The following is a 24,743-nucleotide window of genomic DNA, read 5'->3' as shown; positions in this document are numbered from 1 at the left end:
GTTACCAGAACACCACTTCCCGTTTCAAAGAGGAAATGGGCGTTTCGTTCAGGATCAGTCTTGAACTGCGCTGCTCCCCGTACTACACGGTAACCATAGCAACGGGAGTACGCGGCCAGACTCGGGGCTAAGAGGGAGATGCTGGACGATTAACGTTGTTTTTTTTTTTTTTTTTTTTTGAAAAAAACAACCCGTGTTCGCGTTTAAGGTTGCGTTAGGGTTAGCTCGTTGTCATCAGCTGCCGATAGAAGTAAACTAACTGTTTAAAACTGCTGTGTAAGTGACTTCTCGTTCTGTTAACTCGCTAGCAAACCAAACCAGCAGGAAACAAAACATTGCGTGAGGAAATTAAAAAAAAAAAAATGAACCTACAGTGTTTGCGTATTGCTAAAGTGAGACGGTGAAGCAAAAAAAAAAAAAAGTTCCCCGGCTTTGACAAATGGATTCAGGCAAAGTTGTGCACAGAAGAAAACCGGAGATTCCCTTAATAAGACCGAGAGCAGCAGACAGGAGCCAACATATTCAGGAGGTAAACATGTACTCACCATACTGCTGAAATGTCTCTGTTCAACGCATTCAATTAAGTTAAACACAGCACTATTTATTCTTATACTGCGCTGTAGCTGCACAGTAAATTTTACTCTACTTTTTTATTCTGTTTCATCTTTATATTCTCTTTTATTTTAATCTTTTAAACCCTGTTTATTGTCTTTTTATTTTGTCTTGTGTTTCTTTTCTTAATGCCTTATTTGTTTTATGTAAAGAACTTTACCTTTCCAAGTATATACAGCAAGGTGCTGTATAAACTTGTCTTTCCTAAACACCTACCTCTTTATTTCATAATAAATAGTAAATGACTGGAATAACCTATACACTGATTTACAGGTCCGTGGGTACACAAACTAATTCTAGACAACAACTAAATAATTTGTAATAATTTGGTTTACAGCAAATCTGTTTGGGGAAAATGCACCATTAGGCAAATTTAATTGTTATATTATGATCACAGTAATACTTTGGTGAACAGTGTAAACTTAGACCTAAACTGTATTTTCTCAACAGGTCAGTGCCAAAAGTATTGAACTCAGTAAGGTGATTCGTCTTCTTGAAGATCCTTTGACAGTAAGTTAAACTTGAATATAGTCATTCAGTCTTTTTTCTGTTTACGTGATGTTATATCTAATCATACTGTACATTCTGTTTTTGCTGAAGGCAAACTTGAAGGAGAGGCACCTTTTTGTCCTGAAGAAACTACTGAAGAGAAGCCAAATTGGCTTTGTATCCTTTCTTATATATATAATTTTTACTTTATGTTCTGACATAGTCTGATAATACAGACTTCTCTTTACAAGAAGCCTGCAGAATAATGTCTCTCGGGATGTCTCACACAGTAGCAGATTGTCAGATTTTCCTCATTTATATTCCCTGGTGCAGTGATGGAAATAGATTTGCTCTCATGCAACCTGAACACAGAGCCAAACACTGTTCCCAAGACTCTAATTTACCACTGCATCGCTGTATCTGTCAGCATTTTCCCTGTTCAGAATAGCCTCCGCTATCATGATGACTCTTTGCCCCATCACTTCCTCTCCCTCGCAGGAATTTATCTCTGTGTATGAGCAAACTTTTTGCTAAAATGTTAAAACTTCTTAAGCTGTTTCCAGCTGTTGAAGGAACTGACCGGCATAGCCAAAATACTCAACATCTGTGCTGAGAAAGTGAAGGATCACCCTGAGTATGTGCCCATTTTGTGTGAGGCACTTAAAATTTGTGGGTAAGAAACTCGAATAAACTCAAATATTTCAAGTCTATGAGGAAACAACTTTTTTTTTTCCTCGTGAATCATCGAAACATCACTGTGTTGCTCTGCTTCATCTCAGGCTTCCCTTCCTGAAGGAGAAAGCATCTGATGAGCTGAACTACGCTCAGGACGTCATACAGTTCCTCTCCCACATGGGTACACAGCTCAGTTATTAAAAGATCAGTGTCATAGTTTTGCATGTCACAACATTTTTATTACTGGTCACATTTACATAAAATTGCAGCTGTCAATTTTCAAAAGCATACCATAGGTTTTTACCTTCTAAAAGCCACTTTAAAAAAGCCACATTTCTATTCTTTATGTTATAAAAATGAATTATAGGAGTTGAATCTTTAGGGAAAATGATGGAATTATTGCACTTTATTACTGTTCAAGACTGATTTTGTCCCTTGTCCTTTGAAGAAGAAGTTGTGTTCTTCAGGTAGAAGTGATGATGTGGAGTGACTGGCAGATGTGTTTCTGTTGGCAGGGTGTCTGATGAGGGTGTCAGATGCTGAAGTGAGACAGCAGATAGTTGAATCTGTGAAATCATTCTACAGCCATGTGGCTCCTAAGCAGCTGCTCGACGGTACGGACCGTGCCGCCAAGCCAGAGCCTCGGACTTTCCACTCTAACAGATTTAGTAGACTTTCACTAAGTGAGGCTCTCTCATGGCTTCTGTGGTGGCATGCTTGTGCTTTTGTTTCTTTTTTTTACTTTACAGCTTTTTCTTACGTCTTACTTTATTAATGTTGTCTCACTTTTAGTCATTGGTGTTCTTGGTGTTCTTATTCTTGTTCCTCTAAAATCCCATCAACAGTTACCTGCAAGTTATAATGAATTCAATTTCTTTAAAATACTGAATATATATTTTTTCTTCATGTTTTGCTTTCTGTTTCCTTTTTTTCTGTCACCTTCTCTTTGTCTCTTTCTCGCTGTTCATCTGTCACATTCATGAATTTATCTTGGTATTTAGTCTTTCTACTCTGTTTCTGCAGGGCTCCAGCCGACCTCTCCAGGCTACAGGCTGCAGTTGCTGGAGCTCAGTGACCTGGCTCAGACGCTGCTCCTCTCCATGGCCACTCTGGAGAACCAGCCAGAAATCAAGCTGCAGCTCCTACAGACCCTTCAGATCCTTTCCGGCTCCTCTGGTCAGTAGCTGATTTTATTGTGGATCCTGTGAGGTAGTGCAGGAGGGGCTCTGTCAGACATGTCAGTTCAACAGATGGCCTCCTTCATTAGATAAGGTAGCCGGCCCTCAAGAGCATAAATCATCTCATTATAGAATAACAATCAGATAAACAATCAAAACAGTGATTTTAAGTGTCCTTGTGTCAATGTCAGCAGGTCAATGGGTTGTTTTTATTGTTAATCACATCTCTTTAATCCCATTTCATTTTATTACCACAGATATGAACTGTGCTTTAATGCTGACCGCACGGGGAGCAGAGACGATCTGTCTTCACATGAATGAACCAGACCCGTCCGGTCAGGTCCTGTTCCTCTCCTCTGAAATCCTCTGGAACCTGCTGGAGAGAGGCAGCAAGGACGAGGTCACTGCTCAGCTCAGCAGCATGGAGTGTGTTGTGTAGGTGTTTCCTGTGGTTTTATGGTGTTTTTCAATGTGGATGAATCCGAATTACAATTTATTAACTTCAGTGGATCATTTTCTGTATGACTTTCTAAACTGACATCTAAAATAAGTTACCTGAATCAAGAATACGTCACTCACCATCATCCAAAATGTTTCAAGTTTGAATACTTCTGTTCTCTCATTTTGTACAAATAGATAAATTATCTCTTAATTTCTTATCGTTTGTATCTTAGATCTCTGAAAGAAGCATTTTTTCACCAGCTGACGAACGGCTTCCGATACGAAGACCTGCAACTCAGAAATGATCTGCTTGTGATCACAACTCTAATTGCTGAAAATCCCAACTCTCTGCTCATTGTGAGTGCAGGACAGGTAGTTCAATAAGTAGTGAAGCAGTGAGATAGAGAAATGTACTATGCAAACACATTTTAGTTTAGCCAGAGTGGTCAGTTGTGGGGTGTGTAAATCCGACATGATGTTTCTAATTTTCAGGAGAGTTTATTTGCCAAACAGCTGATGGTTTTCGTCACATTTCCAGAGCGTGAGGCAACTCTTTTCTTATATATATAAATATATATGTTTTTTTTTTTCAGTTGAATTATTTATGAGAGCTACAGTAGCATCTTTCATGGTACCAACTTGTCTTCATTTACATTATAGTGAAATCTCACAACCCTCTGGTCCGAAACTTCAAGCTAAGCTACAACAATGAAGATCTGAAAATGAAGAAGTTATTGCTGAATCTGCTGGTTTTAATGTCAAAGGATTTTGCTGCCCTGCAGGTCGGTCACAGACTCAGTCAGTGCTTCTGCAAATATCTGAATCACTTGGGTGATAAGTCTGAGTCTGACACCCTGCATGTTCTCTCCTTGCTTTCCTCTCTTAGCTTTACAAAGAAGAACAAGTTATGTTGGCTCTGCTGACTCTCATGAAGCCGCCTGCTGCCTTGTCTGAGCGTCGGTCAGGTGTGCGTCACTGGTCCTCCGTCCAGCAGGAGGAGCTCCAGCTGCAGGCACTGGCCACCCTCGCTGCCATTGCTCCGCTTATGTTGGACGAATACATGTCATGTCAGGGAAACGCGTGCCTGCTGCTCCTGCTGGACTGGTGCATCGGGAAAGGTGAAGAAGTGCAAAAACACAGGGCCCAGTATCTGGGAGGTCAAAGGTCATACAGTAACATTTGTGTATCTTATCAGAATGCAGTCGCTTCTCACTTACCGTAAGATGTTACAAGACAGTTTCTCAAACAAGTCGCTTTCATTTTCTGTCATGCTGACATTTTAGCTGCTTTCACCTCTTACACTTCAACTGACAGTTTAACTGCTTTCATCTCTGATACTTTGAGTGGTAGTTCAAAGTATTATAAAAAAATCAAGAAAGACCAACCAATCAGTTCAGAGTCAGTAAGTGTGCTTATTATCTCACCTCTTCTGTTTCAGATGCTTACTTTGGTCAGGGTCACAGTTTCCACGGCACTGGAGGCAGAGGCAGTAAGAAGGCTCAAATGCGGCACTGCATCAGAGTACTCAGATCTGTGACATCTTCGGGTGAAGAGTCCGTCAACCAGGACCTTTGTGACCAAGGAACCATCAACCAGCTTCTGGGTAAATTAAATTAGAACTCCACAAAGTGCGTCATTTCAACAGAAACTCAACATTTTGCGTTGTTAATAAATGTGGTCAGTGAGGTTTTCTTTTCTCAGGGATTTTGATGCAGATGGAAGTGAGTCCTGATGAGGAGGATGTAGTCACACTGGAGATAAAGTCAGACATTCAGCTCATACTGTCAGCGCTGTGTGAGACCGACATGCACAGAAAGGTAAAACTGACACACACACTTCGTATCTAACATTTTTGTGTTGGTACCACAGGTGTGAAACCAGTATTGTTTTTTTATAATTAATCCATACTTAAAGCATAAATATTAATATGATTGGCCTTTTAATTTCTTTTGCCTCATATTAGTCGGCTAGATATCATCTCAGGCTCAGATCAGAACCTGAAAATTTCAGTTACAGTCTCTTATCATATGTCCATATGTTACCGTATGTCTGTGTTGGGTTGTTGACAGTCCTGTGATGTTCTGCCACAGGAACTGTTTGGGTCGGAGGGAGTTGAGATGGTAGTTCATTTCTTGAAGAAAGGCTCTGACAAGTTCTACAGTGGTCTGGGACACAACAAGCTCGTCCTCTCCACAGTCGACTGTGTCTGGTCAGTTCAGCTAAACCACTTTGATAGATTCACTGGCAGGCTCATTGAGTTTATTTTTGTAGATTATTATTAAAACATACAAACATTTAAACTTTATAGGCATCATTCCTTTTCAGGATCCACCCCTAACTGGGACAAAGCTCTTGTGTTCTCTGTGGGCTTTCAGAAATCAGATTTGAATCAGCCCTGTTTTGTCCCTGGTTCTTTCTACATTCTCTTTTTCAGCTGTAGACTGAGCAGCTCAGCTCAAGGAACATGCAGTAACATTAACTTTCAGTGAAATTAACTTGTTGGTCTTGATGGATTTTGCAGACTAACAGACAGAAAAGCATCTACAAAGCTGAGAAAGTTTGAGTCGGTGTGTTTTGTATCCTGTCAGGTCCTGTGTTGTTGGCTGCTACACTACAGAAGATTACTTTTTGGCTAAAGAAGGGGTGTTTCTTCTGCTCAGCTTGCTCATTGTAAGTAGCTGATTTCCAGCAGATGTACAGAGCTTTAACTGAAGTTGAAGTTGTTGTGCTTTTGCTGTCAGGAAGTGTCCAAATGCATCTACAGAAAATGTTAACTCCTGACATTGAATTGTTTTGGTTGTCTCTCTCACTCAGTCGAGCCCCAGATGTGTGCACGGCACTGTTCTCGCCACACTGGTGGAATTATGTGACAACCCCAATACTTTGTCTCACATCCTGAGCTGGAGGGATGATGTTGGTCAGACAGCTCCCAGACTCCTGCTGCAGCTGTGGAGGCAGGAGGAGGAGGACCTGGGCGTGGGCCGAAACCCACACGGAGGGATTACAGGTCACAGGGTCACAGTTATCCGGAGCATCTTACATAATCAGAGATCAAATAAACATAGACAGTGAAATCATCACATTGATTAGCTGAACACAAACGCCACAGGTGTATAAGCAAGTGAATATCATTTTATACATTTTAATTTGTTCTTTAAATTAGATTACACAGGAACCGGTCAAACTTGTCAGTCTTATTGTGGAAAGCGCAAGAAAGTGTTAAATGCTAATTATTGTGGGTTACAGAAACAACACATTTAATCATACAAGAAGTTAAAACAGTATAGACCAAAGAGGATTCTATTCAGAACCACTGATAATTTCTGTTACAGCTTTAAAAGCTCTAAAACTACACTGCCTCTCTTCTTTTGCACAGCAAACTATTTCTCTTTGTAATTTGTTTGTTCCTCCGTTTTTGACTTTAAGATCCCCGGAGGCCCATCCTCAGCCATGACCATCAGGAGGAAACCCAGCTGTCATTTCCTGCTAACATGCCGAGTGCAGCAGTGATGGAGATATCAGAGAACCTGCGGTCAAAGATTTACTCCATCTTCTGCAAACTTGGTAAACTAGTAAATGAAGAATCAGATACATTTCAGATGTTATTTAAAACAAACTGTTTCAGCCAGGCTTGTCCCACAAGAATTTAACTATGAAATATAATTATCTGTTGCTTTTGCATCTTCAGGTTTTCAGGACCTTCCTGGACTGGCAGCAAAAGATTATGTGACTTTGAGCATCGTCAGGAGATATCTGGACTTTAAGGTTAAAATGTGCTGCAGGAAACAGAATGTCAGTACTTAACATAAAATTACTAACTAAAGTTACCATTGCTAACACTCTTATGGTTCTGTAGGTCAGCGAGGTGTGGAACGAGATCAGCAGGGAACTGAGTTTGGAAGGTGTGAGGCCGATCAGCCCTGACGAGGAGACTCTGAGCACCATCTGTAAGATTTCAGAGGACACTGCGAGGAAGGTCACAGCAGAACAAAACAACATCCTGGAGCAGGAGGAGAAAGAGAACATCAGCGAAGAGGAGCTCATGTACACAGAGGTGATGAGAGTTTAATTCAACGCTCACTACAAGTAGGCACCTGCAACAAAGTCACAGAGATCAGATATCCTCAATAAAGTCTGTGAAAGTCAGCTGAAGATATTTTCATTGATTAGCTACAAGCAAAACATGTTTTTAGTTTGTTTTTGCCATGAGTGATACACAGTGATTAGTGCAGATTCAGGTATTCAGGAAGGAAAACAAAATCTGCCACAGGTATCTCGCTGCCAGTAGAGCTTTTTGAGGCAGATGTGGGCACAGCAAACATCTTCCTTTAACAAAATGATCTCTGACTAGTTTGTTTTTTTTTGTCTTTTTATCACAGATAAAGTCTCACTGGAAGCAACAGGAGCTCACAGCAAAGTCATGGGACAGTTATGTTTCCAAAACTTCAAACTATGAAATCCTGAAGGTTTTATATTTTACATTTGTTGATATAACCTCAAATGAGCCGTGCTATTACAAAAAACATAATTTCAACCACTGTGTTTTTCTTGTTGTCAGTAACAACTGTGACATGTTCTTGCTTTCTTGTGTACAGGAAGTAAAAGCACAGAGGAATAAATGTGTGGAATCATCCAGACCCAAACCAAAGCATGAGGATGCCGCAGTTCATCCTCCAGAGGTCTCTCACTAACACACAGTACTTACACAACATTCAGTGAATTTTATGATTTTCATGAAGTACCACTTGTACCAGTATACATCAGGGGATAAAACCTGCAACTTGTGGAGCAAAGTTTTTCTGACAATAAATAATAACTTACACACGACAAAAAGCTGTGCGGAATAACCAGGGGGACGTACTGCCCTCACTGATGATCGCACACGTGTTTCACTGTGTTTCAGCATTTCATCGGGCAGGTCATAGCAGTAGAGAGCACAGACACTCAGGGTCCTGCAGGAGTGAAGCTGACTCTGGCCAGAGCTCCAATCAAGGCTGCAGGTCAGGACAAAGAGGAACCAACAACACAAGACCCGGAGTACTTCAGCACCGCTGTGTCTGTCAAAGACTGATGCTGGTTTAATACAGGCCCCTTTATGTTATCATTACACTTTTATTTCATAGTGTGTTTGTTTTTTATTTAAAATTAAAAGTTTATTAACACATTTATAATGAATTAATGTTTATATTTCACGTATATATACTATTATACACTATATATTTTCCATGTCTGTAGATAGTGAAGTGAATTGGCAAATTCAGACATGAGGTCACTCGATGTGCACAATCAGCACCTTGTAGTCTAGTCCATCTCTCAGCCCATTATATAGACACACACACACACAGTTGCATTAAACAGTAAGCCTCTGTGTTTTATTTCATCATGTTTGATTCACAGTACAACTGTTAAAATTCATTTATATCAAAAGAATAAAATAGAATGAACCCGACATGGTGGCATTTTAAGATGGGGAATTTTATTAACATCAAAAGTAGTGAAAGAATTTGATTTGTAAGGCACTGTTGTCGTCTACATTTTCACCTTTTCTCCCCACAGTCTTCTGATCATTAAATCTATAATTGCAATGCTTAGATATGTTCCCATGCGCTTGTTCTCCAGCATGCTGCATGTCTGTAACCAGCGGAGTAACGTGAACTGTGAGACCCTGAACAATCAATGTGGCATCATGGAAACAGGGGCCTTATGTAACATCGAAATAACATCTACACTAAATTACTTTAAATGTCAAAACAATTTGCAGTTTAATTATGTCGAGTAGAGGTTAACGCTCTCACCAAAGGCTACAGATCATTGTATTTGGCAGCCATGTCTCCCAGAAGGTTCATTTCATACAGTTGTTAAAAAGTATTTTCTCTTTAGTGTTTTTTGGGTTACATAAGTCACTGCAACGCATTAACACACATGTTCCTTCAAGCGTGCATCATGCTGCACAGAGCCACCTCTCCTCTCTCTCTGCTCTCACCCATTTTACTGGCTGGATGACCAAATCATCTCTGACAGGCCAGGGCTTTTCATGCAGCTTTGTGAGTGTGTGTGTCTGTGTGTGAGAGAGAGACAGGGAGTGTGTGTTGAGCCCGTCAGACTGGGACTTCACAAAAGAGTTCGGACACACAGGAGCCTCTTCAGTACGACAGGCTGCCGCTGTTTGTTCAGGCTGCTGAGGGGCTTCACACGGTGTCAGTCTGCTGAGCTGCTGCAGCCATCGATGAAGCTGAGGGTGAGCGCGGGTGCTGCTTTTGGATCCCTGCTGGGTGCTGATCAACTCCCCGAGGACCTGTTAACTTCAAACTGTGAGACAGACTATGTTTTACCTAAAGACTGGTGATGCTGTAGAGACTCTCTGGTTGTCTGGGCAACACTTTATATCCCCCCTTTTTAGCTTTAGTCAATACTAATTAATACTAAGAAGTTAAACTTCATTTATAACACATTAATGTACTTATAAGAAGATTTAAGGATGTTTTAAGTGTTTATTAATGTAAAGTATTTGTTAAAATCATAATTTAAATAAGCAATCACAGGTGTTCACATGAGACATTTTAAATGTTGACAAATTCATTAACAAAAACTTATATCTGTTGACAATGTGTCATAAATCATCAATAAAATGTTTATAAAGTGCTTATAAACACAAAATGTGAAAATGAAGTCATTACTACTTTACTTGGTTTGATTTCCACCTTTTAAATACATTTAAATATTTCATGTCAGCAAAATGCAATAATATCTAAACATCAACTCTTAAACAACTTTATGTCACAGAACTGTTAGAAATACCATCACTGACATCAAAGATTTAGTATTACTCAAAGGTGTAGCGCTCTCTAATACCTTCCTGTTCATTGCCAAATAAACAGTCAAAAGTCAGAAGTATAATTTATATCATTACATCTTCTGACAAATAAGCTCGGTTTTTAACACCAGTGGTTCCCAACCTGGGGGTCAAGCTCTTCCTAAGGGTAGTCTTTGGTTGAAAAAAAAACAAAGACTGAAAAACAAAGAATAAAACTTAACCGTGTGTATCAGCTGGTTTATTACTAATTTCAGAATTAAAGTCTTGTCCTGCAGTAGAAGTGATAATAGTTTTCCTCTCCTGCAGGACGGTTGTTGTCTCACCTGAGAAACTCTAGCAGCAGAGATGATCATCAGACTGGGAAGACTGACGCCAGGATACTTCCGTCTCCTCCAGGTTAGTGTCTGTGAAATACATCACCAACACCACGGTTTCTCAGTAACTTAAAAGGATGTATAGTTATTTATCTTGAGAGCAGACACAAATACAGTAAATATTCAGATTTAGATCAGTACTCTGTGTTACTTCGTTTGTTTTTCATGCGTTTTAAAATAAATACGTTGATGGAGAACAGCTATGGACAACGTGAATTAATATTTTACAGAGAGCTGAAGGAGCTCGTCTCAGAAGGTTACGTTATATAACAGACTCCACCTCACAGCTCGTGTTGAATGTGCAGTAAAAGCCTGCGTGGAGCAGAAATGTGGTGAATATGGTCAGTTATCATATCTTAATTCAAAGATGTGAAGTTTGAGGCCACTTTTAACTCGAGTCTCTTATTTATCAGCAGCAGAAAAAGACCTGATTTCTTCACTTCATGTCATGTCTGACAATCCAACATGCAGTGCAGAGCGAAAATACAAAAATTTGCCTTTGCCTTGTCTTTCTGTCTTCTTCTGTGTGTCCGTCTTCTCTTCAGCGGCAGGTGTCAGGTGAGGTCCAGTTGCAGCCGCAGTGCAGCCTCATCGATCCCATCGCCATGATGATGGCCACAGTGGGAACTGGAGTGTCTCTGTACAGTGCCAGACAGATGGCAGAGCGGGTCCACCTGAAACACCCAAACGCCTGAGATCAGTAACAAATTATCACCGGTCAGAGCAGGTCTGTGGGCGGTTTGACCGGTTGTTTGTGCGACAGACTGTTAGTGAAAGTCGGAGAAGGTTTGTGATGGATGAGGGTGAAAGGGTTAATGTGTTTGTGGTGTTGCTGAAAGGAAAATCTAAGTGTCCCGAGAGGAAAGTGTGAATCATTGTTGAGTGCCAGCAGGAGGATTTGCCATTCGTCAAAACAATTTACAAGCACATTTCAGCAGCAACTGTATTTTAATGCAATAAATGAGCATATTGCTTGTCAACAGGCATTTCAACATTATAGTTTGACCTGTAGCCGTTGATATCTCCTACATTTTTATAGTGTGACAAAGAGCACAAAAAACTTGCTTGATAAATATGTTTTTATGCTTGATAAACCACAGAAAATCAGAAAAAACATAATGAAATAGGATATTCTCACAGCTGCTTATTGGTGTTAGTCCCAAACACACTTGTCCCTCTAAATATTTCAGGTCAGTCTTTAGGATTGTTGTATGGTAGCACCTTAATGTCTTGAATTTAGATTGTAAATGCTGAAGTAGGATCACCACTTTGAGTATTTATTGTGTGCTAGACATCCTATAAACAGCCACAGGAAGTGCTCTTTTCATCAGGGCATCTTCACCTTACTGAATTATAACTTTTATTTAATGTTATCAAAGAAAATATCTGTAAATGTAAAATGCCACTGAAAAACGTTCAAAATGTTTTACTCTTTACAATAAAAAAAACTGGTAATTTGATGTAATTCTTGAATAAATCAGGTTCAAAATCATGTTTTCAATATGTGTGTACAGGTTTCTACATAGTGATGTTTCAGAGTGGTTTTTGTATCTTTAAAACACTCAGAGGTTCTCAGGCTTCATCCACGTGGGAAAAGGTCTGTGGGAAACAGACACTGTCGGGTGACTGCACAAACTGTACGGAGCGATTCATGTGAATCAAACTCACAAAGGGGAAGTGATTTTACTGTGAGCTTCTGTGACATGAATGAGATGCAAAGATAAAAGTCAACATGTTCCCTAACTGAGGACTGAATTCTTCTCTTTTGATTTAATGTGTCTACACGTTCAGGCCTGTGTTTATCAAGTGATTTTCCACTGGGAAATATAAATATAAAAATAATTTGTTATGAGCATTAAAGATATTCAAAGATTAACATGAACTAGTAAAACTCAGAGAAGTTCATATTTTTATGTTAACAACAAGAAAAATAAGAATTATCTGCCAACTCCACAGTTCCTCTCAGGTCCACAGAGCTTTTTGGTGTCTTTCAGCTCATTGTTTTGGTTTTACAATCTGCAGCTTTACTGTTTTGATTCGGTCTCATGATGCTCGTATCACCGTTTCCAGCAGTAGCAGGTGCCTGGCTTCATTGGAAGACCTCTATAAACCCTCTGTACACTACATGTTCAGCAGCAAACAGCAGACAGACACGGTTAGAGATTATCTGGTGAACGAAGACAGATATTTCCCTCAGGAGTTGGTGGAGCCAACTAAAAGAGGGTGAACATTGGAATTAGACTGATAAGGTGAGAACAAACATCCCTCAAGATGAATAATAATTTTGATCCGTAATGTTGGATGTGTAAATAAACTGTTTGCTAAAAAATTTGCTCATATAATATGTCAATGAGTTTACCTGTTGGGTAGCTCTGTCATTCTTTTGAAAAAGCAATAATCCCAATATATGTTACATTTGACACAACATTTATGTATTGAATATTAGGTGGCATTTATGTTTTTCTGTTTTTACAGCCTTTCAAAACCTGTAGATTTATGTTTCCATCAGCCTCTCTTGGCCAACCACCAGCCAGAGGAGGCGATTTAACACTGTGAGAAACAGCCTCGGTTGTTGGTTTTACTAATTCTTCTCTGCTGGGGTCTGACAGAGACAAAGGGGATGTGTGATCTGTGAACGCTTTGTGTATTCTGAAATCTAGCACTGGAAGTTATTTCAAATAAGTTTTCCTTCCATGTGAATGAGGCACTGAAGAGGAAGTTACAAGGTTAAATGGAGTCTTTTATTCTCATCTCAGGAAAAGTCTGGGAGTCATGTCAAGTAAAATCTGAAATCTTCAATGTTTCCTTTTGAAATATAGTAACGCAGAAGCATTGGTGGAACGTACATTCACTCAATTTTGAAGTACTTGTACTTTACATGAGTATTCCCAATGCATGCATCAGTATTAACAGCCTAGTTCTTGTGCAGCTGGAGTAATCAGAGCTCTTATTTCTGTGGAATCAACATTTTCACTTCACTTTTCACCTTAAATTGCATTTTTCTGTTACAGTGCGCACTTGTTGCGGACGCTGCCTGATGATCCGTGTGGTCCTCCAGTCCAGCAGATGTCACTGACTCCGGCTGAGCTTCGGGTGGACCGCCTGTTAGAGTAGAGAGACCAGGAGAGCAGTGAGGGAGGTTTCTGTCTGATGGATGTTGTGACTTGATGTAAGTTCTCGGAGTCACGCGTGAGGCGAAAACAACGAGTGTGGATAAACCGGACGGCAGCCCACCAGGGTTTAAACCACCTCAGCAGGCGAGTAAGAGGCGTGGTGCTATTTAAAAATCACCACCCACTGATGAAAGGAGCTGCAGCGAAAAGCCACCGTTCGATCTTCTCCAACTATGTGTAATTTTAAAGTGCCTGGAGCGTTTGTGCGTAAAAGTGCGCACTTCCCGCTGTGTCCTTGTCTTCATCTACATCGGATCTAGAGCTGAGCAGGAGGAGAACAGCCGTCAAACCATCGGTAAAAATAAAAATGGCTGTGCTCCGTCCCGCCCGGAGCCGCTGCAGTTCGCCTCTGACGGGGTTAATGTGCGTTTTATTGCTCGTTTTCGTCTCCGTTGCCTCCGCAAGTCGTGATGTCGCTCCGGGAAACAACGAAACAACCGAGAGGGCGCAGGAGGACTCGCATCACCTAAATAACTCCACTCGGCATAAAAAGGCTTTCCCCGTCCTCTCCGTCAACTACGAATACGTCAAGAAGCCCTTTGAGATCTCCCTGTGGATCCTCCTGGCCCTGCTGATGAAACTTGGTGAGTGGCACATCACTCGTACTGCTGAGGGGTTTCCTGCATCCAGATTTATCCTTACCCCCTCATTTGGCCTGAGTGAGGAAGCCGTGTTATCAAAAACAAAACGATATTGATTATGATTAGAAGGAGGCCGGAATAATCTGTACTTTGTGGACCTGTTCAGGCAACTTTGGTCGAAAGTTTCTAAAATAGTTCATTTAAAAATGAACTTGGGTTGGGTTGGGTTATAACGTCCTGTTCCATTTAAGATCTGGTTCCATGTTGGCAAAATGCCCGGATTTGTTTCGTTTGTTCAGTTGTACTTATTCAGTACTTTACTTACCTGTAAATGATGAAAGCTAAACTCAGTGAGATCCGATGAATGATTCGAGGGGATTCAGGCTTGATGATGAGTAAAATGGGAGGAGCTGCCCTTTAAGGAGAAGTAACGGGAGTCGGGGTCAGCTGCTCTGCTTTGGATCCGTGTTTTCTGGCCTCATTCAGGAGACATTCCCTGTGCAGGCTGCAACAGAGAGCTGATGGACTTTCCACAGGATGTTCCACCGCCACACAAACTTATTTTAGCGGCGACCTGATGGTGTTAACGTCTGTCTGCTTGCAGCTGAGGCTGAGTTTAAATTCAGCCTTGACACTGAGAGCAGTTGTCCAGGCTAATTAAAGGGATAAGATACATCTCTCTGGAGATTTATAATAACTCATCTCTTGCCAGTGACCTTCAGCACTGACGCAGTTACACTGAGACTAATGCCAAAGAATAGCTGCATCTTCAGTGTCATTTGTCCCACAGGCAGCTGGTGGTCTCAGGTATTCTTAGAAAGTCAGTGTTTTTTATTTTTCTTAAAGTGGGTTTTCTTACATTTTGGGGGTGGACAATAAAGTTGGATTTTATTCTATAGTTAAAGGAGGCAGAGAGAGAGAGAGAGAGAGAGAGAGATGCAACAGTTCCTCACTCCTCGCTGCTGCTAAAGTGATCCCAGCCATTCAAGAAATGTATGACTAGCCACCAACCAAACTCTATACAATATTTAAAGCGTTTTAGAAAATCATGTCTTTTTTAAACAAAAATGCCAAACATTTTGTGGTTCTGTGAAAATAACTGGGAGATTAGTTTTAGGACTGGGCCTAAACCCGGGCCCCATGTTATCTTACACTAAAATCACTAAAATAAGCCTCACATAGACATATAGATTTTAAATTTGGAAAAAAAGACAAAAATAAGAAACACAAAGTCAAGTTGGTCCAAGTGGGATATCTCTAAATATTTGCATTCTCATTAATCATTTATTCCCTTCTCCATCTTTTTGGTTGTTTTGTGCCTGTAAAACACGTTGAACAACGTCTGGATGAGCTGTTGTCAAACAGATAAACTTTCAGAAAGTTTTGTAAACAAATCTGAATGTGAGATTCCCGGAATTATAAGAGAAGACGTGACCTCAGTGTCCTCGCTGCTAGCCACACCTCACTACAGAGCAGTTAAAGCACATAATGATGATTCATGGCATTTTGTTGTATTATCCACCGTACCACCACGTTGAATGTCTAAACACCAGACGGACTAGCTGTAGGAATCTCTGATGTGGTTTGACGGCTGAGGCTCTCTGGCATCTTATCTGTCCGTCCTGCTGTTGTCCCCCCGAGGGCCGGTCCGACTTCCTGTCCAAATGCACTGCTCGATAACAAAGATCTCAGTGTGCAGAGTCAGAGTTCAGAGGAGGGGGCGAGGACGGCTGCGCACAAGACCACTGACTGCATAAAACACAGTGGAAAACGTTTGTTAAGGCAGCCTGGACCCCAGTCACATGACGGAGAGGCGGAATGTCAAGGCTTTGTTAAGCTAAGAGAGACATGACATTAACAGGGCTAATCAGGCTAAACACGATACTAAAGCCCATGGGTGGAGGAAGCATTCAGATCCTTTACTCAAACTAAAATGAGCTGAAAACTGTGACAATCACGAAAGGAATCATTACAGGAGCTCTCAGCTGGGGATTCTTTAACTTCTTTAATTCAGTTTCCCTCTGTAAACTTTTCCAAGTGGCTGAAACAGAGAACATGAAAGCTCTCTGCCGCTCATTAGGGCTAAACAGCAGATTTGTTTCTTGTAATCCAAGACTCTGATTGTTAAACCGAACCCTGTGAAATAAGTTTGAAAAGATGTAGCTGATTTTTAACTGTTTAGAACTGCAAGTCATGATTGTTATCATTACAGATTAATCAGCAGATTGCTGATTATTTCCTGATTATTATTATTATCTGCAGCATTTGATTGTGTGTTTTCATTCTTTTCAGTAACATCCAATAAAGCCAAATAGTGAAGAGTCCCCAATTAAAAACCACTCAGATGTTTTCAGACACTGATATCCTGTTTGTTCCCCTGCAGCTGCTGTTTCATATTTCATGAAGGTGTTGCAGTGAAGCACAGATGATTGAGCTGTTTTCTTGAGTGAAGGAGCAGCAGCTTCAAATAGCAGGTTAAAAAAAAAAATCACGGTTCTGCAAAACAAAATTATATAACGCTTCAGAAAACAGATTATTTCGTGATCAGTGATATATTGTACTGTCAAAACGTGTCTCGAATACTGAATATATTGGACTGCACAGAAGAAGACATTTTATGATTTCATCTTGGGATGTGGGACATTATAACAGGCATTTTTCTTTACATTTTTAAGACCAAATGACTGAGAAAACAGTCATCCTGCTGAAAATGATGGTTAGTTGCTGCCTAATTCGTTAGTTTAATCTCTTACGTCTACATTCTCATAAATCTTTGCATATTCTCTCTCTGCAGGTTTCCACATTATTCCCCGGGTATCAAACGTCGTCCCAGAGAGCTGTCTGTTGATTGTCGTCGGTCTGCTGATTGGCGGCATCATCAAAGCCATCGGACAGGAACCCCCCGTCCTCAGCTCCAAGCTCTTCTTCCTCTACCTGCTGCCTCCCATCATCCTCGATGCCGGCTACTTCCTGCCCATCCGGGCCTTCACAGAGAACATGGGCACCATCCTGGTGTTTGCTGTGGTGGGCACGCTCTGGAACGCCTTCTTCGTCGGCGGGATGATGTACGGTGTGTGTCGGATTGTAGGGAGTCAGCTGGCCAGCGTGGACTTGCTGTCCTGCCTACTCTTCGGCTCCATCATCTCGGCCGTGGACCCCGTGGCCGTCCTGGCCATGTTCGAGGAGATCCACATCAACGAGCTGCTGCACATCCTCGTGTTCGGGGAGTCGCTCCTCAACGACGCCGTCACTGTGGTGAGTGAAATGAATGCTGGGGGTTTCAGGCAGTGGTGGAAAGTAACACTCATACAAGTGCTGTATTTAAGTATAATTCTGTCTTACTTGTATTTTACTTGAGCATTTTCATTTTACTCTGTCACATTTCAGATTGAAATATTCACATTTTAGAATTTAAAGCTTTTACTTAAACACATATGCTTATAAAAAACTACAACACATTGTTAAGGATTAAGCCATTTTAATAACTATTAGAGGATTTAAATTATCCAATATTAAAAAAAAAAGTCCAATTCAGATTTGTGTGGCAGAGCATTTTTTTCTTTCCTCTCCCATGAATCATCTCACGACCCCTCAGATTAATCTTGTGACCCTTTCAGCGGGCCCAACCGTGAGACTGGGAATGATGGTGAGGCGAATAGAAATGGTAGCAGGAAATCTAAACTGTCGCTCCCTCTGCGTCTGTTTCTCTCCGTGCAGGTTCTGTATCACCTGTTCGAGGAGTTTTCCCACGTAGGGACTGTGACCGTAAGCCACGCCCTCCTCGGTGTGGTCTCTTTCTTCGTGGTCTCTCTGGGAGGCGTGATGGTGGGAGCCATGTACGGCATCCTGGGCGCTTTCACTTCCCGCTTCACCTCTCACACTCGTGTCATCGAGCCCCTGTTTGTTTTCCTCTACAGCTACATGGCTTATCTGTCTGCAGAGGTCTTCCACCTGTCAGGGATCATGTCGTAAGTAGAAGTCGGTGTTCAGGCCTCTTGATCTCAGTACGTACGATAAAAATCTGACCCACATCTCTGATGAGTCCCGGTATGTGGGACCGATCTGCAACGAAAAACAGACCTGCTTGTCTCGATTTTTAGTCTTTATTTACCCAGGACAAGGCAAAGAGTTTGAACCAGTTGTTCCAAATCCTTTTCATATCTAGAGACACTATTAATATTTGATATTAAAAATAGCTGTTAGTTGCAATCGCAGATTGGGCTCTGTTCTGTTTTGCAGCCACACAAACAGTTTTAATTTTACATACAGATATTGGCTCATGCAGCTTTAAACCTGCAGAAACCGATGGCAGAAACTGTCTGCCCCACCAGACCTCTCTCCAGTTTTTCTCTTTCATTCTTTCTTTTCCATCCCAAACAGGCTGATAGCGTGTGGTGTGATCATACGGCCGTACGTGGAGGCCAACATCTCCCACAAGTCCTACACCACCATCAAATACTTCCTGAAGATGTGGAGCAGCGTGAGCGAGACTCTCATCTTCATCTTTCTTGGCGTTTCCACGGTGGTCGGCCCTCACGCTTGGAACTGGATCTTCGTCATTTCCACTGTCGTCCTCTGTTCGGTGTCGAGAGTGCTGGGTGTGTACAAAGAAGCACGAACAGTGAAGTTTGATTGGGTTTCTTAGCCTGATAACGGCACCGTATTTTTTAAATAGATGCCGCTGATATCCTGTGGTGAATATGTGCAAAGAGAGAAAAAATACAGATTATTAAATTTTTATCATGCTGTTTTCTGTGTCTCAGGAGTTGTTGGTCTCACGTACATTATCAATAAGTTCCGTATTGTGAAGCTGTCCAAAAAGGACCAGTTCATCGTGGCCTACGGTGGCCTGCGAGGTGCCATAGCCTTCTCACTGGGGTTCCTGCTGACCAACGAGAACATCAAGCACCTGTTCCTCACCGCCATCATCACAGTCATCTTCTTCACTGTCTTCGTGCAGGTGAGAGCGAGTGTTTCATAGGACAAACATTTGAATTAAAATTTATATGGAAATAAGCTACAAAATAGTCAATTAGTCAAATTTGGTCTTCCATAGGATAATCTATGGTCTTTAGCAACCTCTAGTGGTGATGAGATGAGTCACAACAACCTGCACTCAACAGTACTAAGTTAGAGGCTGTTATTTGTGACTCTGACCACAGTGTATTCTATCAAATGGAGTTTTCTCGTGTGTGTTTTCGGCCTTCAGGGAATGACGATCAAGCCTCTGGTGGAGCTTCTGGAAGTGAAGAAGAAGAAGGAGAGCAAACGGTCAATTAACGAGGAGATTCACACACAGGTGAGATTTTAATTTCAAAACCAAAACCAATAACAGCACGACCATGAAAGTTCAATGTAGAAATGTTCTCATGTTTTTTTAAGGTTTTACAAAATTATTACCAGATGCCAGATTATTATTTTTGCAGGGAACGTGTCACAGTAACATATCACTTTATATAATAAACACACTTTTTGTCATACACAGATCGTCCAGCCAACTGAGGCAAATTTGTAATTTAGGGCTACATAAGTAAAACTGACTTGGCTATAAAAAACTATTTTGTCTTCAGTTCCTGGATCATCTCCTCACAGGAATTGAAGACATCTGTGGTCATTATGGACACCATCACTGGAAAGACAAGTAAGATGTCCTCCATCTCCTCCCTTTTACTGTCTTCTGTTTGGAACACCACAGAGTTCCAAACTCTGTGATGTTCATTAAATAAAAATAAAAAATAATTTAATGATTAACTGTTCTTCTGTACTCAGGCTGAACCGCTTCAATAAGGCCTACGTGAAGAGGTGGCTGATCGCAGGCGAGCGCTCCACCGAGCCTCAGCTCATCTCCTTCTACAACAAGATGGAGATGAAACAGGCCATGATGCTGGTGGAGAGCGGGAGCGCCGCCAAGCTGCCCACGATCGTGTCGTCCGTCTCCATGCAGTAAGTATCACTCATATTTCACAATCCAGAGTCGCTGAAAGCTAAAAGCTTAAAGAAAGGCCCTTAATAAAAGTGGTTTCTAAGATAATCTGTTGTTTTTATTAGAAATAATAATCTTTAATAGAAGTGATTTATTATGTGTCCCCTCCACAGGAACATCCAGCCAAAAGGGCCGGTCAAACGGCGGGCGATACCGAGCATCTCGAAGAGTCGTGAGGAGGAGATCAGGAAGATCCTGCGATCCAACCTGCAGAAGACCAGACAGAGGGTAGGAGGAGGCCACAGTGAGGCGTTCATAAGTCGTTTACTGATGTGTGTCAGTGCCTGTGAACAAGATGAATATAGCTCACATGCAGAGTTTTACAAACGCTGTAAAACTCCAGATTCCAGATTTGTTTGTGGAAAAGCACTGACAAGTAGATGTGCCTGTGTCAAGACAAGACTTTAGGCATAAAAACATGTATTTTCTGATGTTCGCATCAATGTTTTTGCTCCTCAGCTTCGCTCCTACAGCAGACATGACCTGCTGATTGACCCGTTTGAGGACGTGAGTGAGGTTCGCTTCAGGAAGCAGAGGGTGGAGATGGAGAGGAGGGTGAGTTTTAATACGGACTGTGCAGGCGTGTATCTTAAAGTTCAAGATTATGAGATTTGAGGGAGATTTAAGTGCTTCCTCACACACTGTTACGTCTCTTTCACAGATGAGTCACTACCTCACAGTTCCTGCAAACCGCCAAGAAACCCCGCCAGTGAAAAAAGTCTGTTTTGACTCAGGTCTGTTAAAGACAAGATCAGGAACTGATCTCATCGTGCGATAAAAGGTTTCTGAGGAAACAGCCTCTGCACAATTCTTTAGAGCCACAGTGACACAATATTCTAAGAATATTCCATGAGTGAGAACAGGATGTTTTTAGGGTCTGAACATAACAGCCATATTATTATTTTAAAACTGATTTGCTTGATGAGGCAACAACTAAACCAAGATTATCCTAAGATTTATAAAGTCTGAGGGTAGAAGGCAGCGCAAACGTCAGTGTTGCTACTTATCCAACAACAGTAGTGGAATGTTTCTAACTACTCTAGTACGGAACTTAGTATAATTTTGTGGTAATGGTAATTTTACTTAATTGCACTTTATCTATTTTGCAGAACACCAGGTTTACACTTACAATGACATGGAGAGCCCCAGAGGCCGGGCGTCTCAGCCTCATCTCAGCCGTCCTGATGCCATCAGCGTGTTGAAGGAATCATCCCAGAGGCCCAGTCAGGGCAGCGCCCTGCGAGCCAAAGGCAGCGCTGAGCTGAGGGCGAAGGCGCTGGACGAGCAGGAGGAGCAGGACCAACTGAAACTATCACGCTGCCTTAGCGACCCTGGTCCAAAGCAGGACGGGGAGGAAGACGGCTCCTTCCTCTCATGATAAAGCACATATTTACAGTACTTGAAGGCAGAGGATGTATTCTACTCCTCACTTTCTTGTTACCTGTTGCATTCAATGAGTGAAGATCCCTGAATGCATGGGGGTCGTAGCAAAGCTTGATATTTATAATTTAGTATTATTTTTTTATGTTACGTGTCTGTGATATGGAATGATGCCAGTTGTTTTTTCATTATTTTGAATGTATCTTTTTCACAAGTTATGATTTTATCATACTTATTACCAAAGTGTTCACCACTGACCTTTCGCTGTTTCAGGATGATATGACTGAAGTGAGCCACAGGTCCACGATTTGTGTCTCAATGTGTAGACAGAGACATCAGATAGAACAAAAAAAGACAGACTTGGATCACCAGATGCGTGGAGTTTACCCCCTCAGAGCACAGGATAAGGAACGCCTTAAATACATAGAGAGATATTAGTGTAGATGCATCAGATGAATCAGTGTTGGCATATGAAGTAACACAAATTTCCATAACAGCAGCACTTAAGATGTGTTTGAGGTCATTCGGAAAGAGAATCTCAGAACTTCTAAAATATCTTAACAGTTGAGAACAGAAATTTTGTACGAACAGTCATGGTCCCCGGAGCAGGAATCCTGCTGACTCTGTTGATCTTCTGACGTTTCCTCTGGCGCCACCATGAGGTTCACATTTGTGATTTTAAGTGAAATGTCTGGTCAAAATTTCAGTTTGTCCTTCTGGTTTGTGACCAACTGCCTGAAACTGATCACATTCCTGTCAGCCTCAGCCTTGTTACCATTCCAACTGCCAAAACTAAGATTAGGATGGTAAACATTATACCTGCTCAGCATTTAGCATTTAGCTCAAAGCACAGCTGTACCTGCATAGAGCCGCTAACATAGCTACAGTCTCTGTAAAAGTAAAGTCTGCTGCTCTGTACATACCTGGGTCAAAAACAGCTTTAAGAAATTCTAAAAAAAACAATGATTGTTTATGTATTTATATTTAAAAACAATCAACCAGTATATCAATATTTAATTTTTAAAACTCAAATATCAACATTGGTGTGTGCCTCATCCATACAGGTCGGGCTTTACAATGAAGTCTAAAATACTTTGAGGATATAACTTCTTGTGAACTCGTCTCTGTTTAGTTAAACAGAAAACACCAATCTGCTTATCCTAGAACGTTAAATAACCTCGGTTAAGAACAAAATACAAATATTGTTTTACGGATGTCTGTGAACAAGCGTAGCGCTGTGTTTATCTTTACAAACGTTGCTGCATGACTGATCAGTGTTTTCTCAGGGACTGCAACGTGGTGCAGTATTAACATATGCCCTCTGCAGAAAAAAAATAAGTGTGTCCAAAGTGTGCTCCACAGTGATCTGTTTGTAATGTGACTGTTTTTAAGCTGAAGTGTTCTAACTCATTGAGTTTGTCAAATGAAGCTCCACATATCATGCATGCCTCGAGACTTTTATTGAAAGGTCAAAGAGATCAGATCAACTTTTCATATCTGCACTGCACAGCACTCGACTGCCTGAGCTTTTGCTACCTGCACATTTTGCCTTAAAATGTTTTGCTTTTCGTGTTTGCCAGTTGAAGTTTTTTTTTATATATTTTGAAAACAAAAATGTGTCATAAATATTTGTCAAATGAAGAAATGCTTTAAATCCTGTCTGAAATAAAGTTGTAATTGTCAACATTCAGTTATAATATGCATGGATTTTGTTGGATTTTGAAAAATGGAAATAAGGGATATAGATCACCTGTACCTGTACATCTCAAAATAACAATACACAATCTATTTATCTGTTGAACTGGTCTTTAAAGATGCTACAGTCTGTGAGTGAGGAAAAATTCAACCTATCTTGCGTCTCATTGGAAATTCTAGTCGAAATAACAGGGAGTTTAAAGTCCCCAACGTGCCAACCAGCAGTATGTGATGGGATTATGACAACAAGAACAACAAACCGCCTCAGGCAAGCACCACAACCAGAAGGTATGGACTTCAACGGCACCTGGAAAGTTTATTCTGAGGAAAACCTTGAGGAGTTTCTGAAAGTAGTCGGTAAGACTATTGTTTTATTTAATGGGTTTATTCACCTATGTGCTGTGTGCAAACAATTTTTTATTTAATATGCATTCAAGGTGCGCCTCAGATGGTTGTCAAAATGCGCAAGGAAGTCAAACCTGTGATTGTGATCGAGCAGAATGGCAAAGACTTCACCTACACGATAAAGACTCCCGTCTGCACCAAAGTCCACTCATTCACAATCGGAAAAGAGTCAGAGGTCACTGCTGTGGATGGCAGGAAGTTTAAGGTAATTCAAGACTCAGACTCTAGAAGTGAAGACATTCAGTTTCTGTGCGGGGTTCAGTGGTTTGTAAAGTGAGGAGCATGTGGTAAAGTAACTGCAGTTTTTTTCCTTATCAAAAAAGAAACCACAAGCATAATATCAAATATAAATACATATAAATACCTCTTACTGTGTAAGTCAGTTTAGCTGTAAGGCATTTCCTTGATCCATTAACTAGAATGAGGTCTCTAAATATCCTGCCCTTTTAAAGCAATGACATGTTTGGCTTGGAACAGACAGAAATTAAATAGTTTTTGTTTCCTCACATTTGCTGGAAAATCTTCAGGGTAAATGTGTAACAAACATTATTTTAGCATGAACAAGAACAAGACCCTCTTTCCATCATGCAATGTTTTTGGTCTTGACCAGTGCACTGTCAGAGAGGAGAATGGGAAGCTGATCACTGAGACTCAAAAGTTCACCTCTGTCCGAGAGATCCAGGGCGACGACATGGTTGAGGTCAGCGGCTTTAGTTCTTTTAAAAACTGCTATAAAGACGAGGGATTCTGTGTGAGAAGGAAACACAGACTGTGAGTCGTTGACTGTGAATCATGTTTATTTCTGTCTCTGCTTCCTCACTGTTCCAGACTGTCACTGCTGGCTCAGTCACTTTCATCAGCAGAAGTAAACGAGTCTAATCAACACCTGGCAGCTCACAGATTGATCTCAGACCTTCTCAGCTTCAAGCAACGGGCCATCTGG

The 24,743-nt window shown here is 41.1% G+C and overlaps 3 protein-coding genes across 3 annotated transcripts; all 3 read left to right on the top strand.

Annotated features, from left to right (window-relative positions):
- Positions 1 to 249: 249 nt before the first annotated feature.
- Positions 250 to 8,549, top strand: LOC121192077 (cilia- and flagella-associated protein 69-like). Its single transcript, XM_041053622.1, has 23 exons — positions 250 to 529; positions 1,063 to 1,122; positions 1,213 to 1,278; positions 1,665 to 1,774; positions 1,881 to 1,957; positions 2,292 to 2,390; positions 2,800 to 2,952; positions 3,212 to 3,389; positions 3,629 to 3,752; positions 3,888 to 3,936; positions 4,056 to 4,177; positions 4,282 to 4,513; positions 4,834 to 4,998; positions 5,097 to 5,212; positions 5,486 to 5,604; positions 5,984 to 6,065; positions 6,210 to 6,402; positions 6,822 to 6,959; positions 7,084 to 7,160; positions 7,252 to 7,449; positions 7,775 to 7,861; positions 7,991 to 8,074; positions 8,299 to 8,549. The coding sequence occupies exons 1-23, from the start codon at positions 440 to 442 to the stop codon at positions 8,464 to 8,466; spliced, it is 2,787 nt and encodes a 928-aa protein (XP_040909556.1). The 5' UTR covers positions 250 to 439; the 3' UTR covers positions 8,467 to 8,549.
- Positions 8,550 to 13,703: 5,154 nt separating this feature from the next.
- LOC121192040 (Na(+)/H(+) exchanger beta-like) lies at positions 13,704 to 23,386 on the top strand. The gene is made up of 12 exons (XM_041053589.1): positions 13,704 to 14,340; positions 17,132 to 17,592; positions 18,055 to 18,305; positions 18,718 to 18,935; positions 19,101 to 19,297; positions 19,547 to 19,636; positions 19,908 to 19,978; positions 20,107 to 20,280; positions 20,434 to 20,548; positions 20,780 to 20,875; positions 20,982 to 21,054; positions 21,430 to 23,386. Exons 1-12 carry the CDS (start codon positions 14,064 to 14,066, stop codon positions 21,696 to 21,698), a joined length of 2,292 nt encoding a protein of 763 aa, XP_040909523.1. The 5' UTR covers positions 13,704 to 14,063; the 3' UTR covers positions 21,699 to 23,386.
- A 299-nt stretch (positions 23,387 to 23,685) lies between these two features.
- On the top strand, positions 23,686 to 24,679 carry LOC121192111 (fatty acid-binding protein, liver-like). The gene is made up of 4 exons (XM_041053674.1): positions 23,686 to 23,752; positions 23,833 to 24,005; positions 24,411 to 24,500; positions 24,629 to 24,679. The coding sequence occupies exons 1-4, from the start codon at positions 23,686 to 23,688 to the stop codon at positions 24,677 to 24,679; spliced, it is 381 nt and encodes a 126-aa protein (XP_040909608.1).
- The last annotated feature ends 64 nt before the right edge of the window (positions 24,680 to 24,743 follow it).

The sequence above is a fragment of the Toxotes jaculatrix genome, chromosome 13 (assembly GCF_017976425.1).
Source record: "Toxotes jaculatrix isolate fToxJac2 chromosome 13, fToxJac2.pri, whole genome shotgun sequence".
In the NCBI taxonomy this organism is placed as follows: domain Eukaryota; kingdom Metazoa; phylum Chordata; class Actinopteri; family Toxotidae; genus Toxotes; species Toxotes jaculatrix.
Note: the sequence above shows the minus strand (reverse complement) of the source record. Positions and strands in the feature narration are given on the sequence as shown.